The sequence below is a fragment of the Fukomys damarensis genome, unplaced genomic scaffold (assembly GCF_012274545.1).
Source record: "Fukomys damarensis isolate Sample0158 unplaced genomic scaffold, DMR_v1.0_HiC HiC_scaffold_9, whole genome shotgun sequence".
Classification (NCBI taxonomy): domain Eukaryota; kingdom Metazoa; phylum Chordata; class Mammalia; order Rodentia; family Bathyergidae; genus Fukomys; species Fukomys damarensis.
The window spans coordinates 1291047-1291835 of record NW_022900921.1 but is presented as its reverse complement, the minus strand read 5'-3'; the positions used below and the strand labels follow the sequence as shown (position 1 = coordinate 1291835).

Here is a 789-nt window from a genome sequence, read left to right as displayed (position 1 = left end):
GGCCGCGCCTCCGCGAGGCTGGCCCACCTCGTGGCCAGGCAGCGCAAGCCCAGAGAACAAGGCCGAGCACAAGGCCCGGAAGAAAAGACTTCAACCAAGAGAGAGCACTCAGCGAGTCAGGGAAGCTTTCCATAGACAGAGAGGAGGGGAGCCCACGGCAAGCCCCACAAGGCGCAGGGCATGCACTGGCGGGCGGAGGCAGAGTTATAAACGGGCCGGTTACTTGAGATCTTCTGGACGGGCGCGTCAGGGTCCGGGCGGGACAGCCACTGCACCACGTAGCTCTTCTTGGAGGGATCCGAGGCGCCCCCTGGAGGGGGAGAGGGGAGAAGCTTAGCTGGGGCCGCACCGTCCCAGGCACAGCAGCTCCTCCGTCCTGGTGAGGGGAGCAGACGGCCAGACCCTGTGCAAGGCATTCAAGGCCTGGCCTCGGGGTAACGGGCCCTGCCCTCTGCCTCTCCGCCAGGCATCCCGGGCCTCGCCACCCCTAATCCTCCCACAGAGCCCCCCCCATGTCCTGCTTTTCCCTCTGTGCCCACCCTGCTCGCCTGCTTGTCTAGCCCGGGCCTCAAGCTCTGAGTCAGCAGGACTGTGACAGTGGGGATGAGCAGCCCTCGCCACCCATGGGCCCTGCTCCCCGGCTCTGCGGAGGCCCCCTGCTGGCAGAGCAGTCCTGAGCTGCTGTGGGGACCAAGGTAAGGGACCCGCGTGCCACCCGGGCCAGACGACCACAGTGCCTCGTGCGCAGATGCACCTGGGGGGACACCGCTCACACGGGGCCTCCCACTG

General features: G+C 67.3%; 2 protein-coding genes across 2 annotated transcripts in view; both read right to left on the bottom strand.

Annotated features, from left to right (window-relative positions):
* Nucleotides 1-427, bottom strand: part of LOC104862056 (A disintegrin and metalloproteinase with thrombospondin motifs 2-like) — a 7821-nt gene extending 7394 nt beyond the window's left edge. Inside the window, exon 1 of the mRNA XM_010623773.1 lies at nt 224-427. Within this exon, the coding sequence (XP_010622075.1) occupies nt 224-416 (193 nt within the window). The 5' untranslated portion in view covers nt 417-427. The remainder of the gene's footprint in view (nt 1-223) is intronic.
* Nucleotides 428-580: 153 nt separating this feature from the next.
* The window catches only part of Adamts2 (ADAM metallopeptidase with thrombospondin type 1 motif 2), a 117281-nt gene continuing 117072 nt past the window's right edge, over nt 581-789 (bottom strand). The window contains exon 20 of the mRNA XM_010623772.2: nt 581-754. Within this exon, the coding sequence (XP_010622074.2) occupies nt 581-754 (174 nt within the window). The remainder of the gene's footprint in view (nt 755-789) is intronic.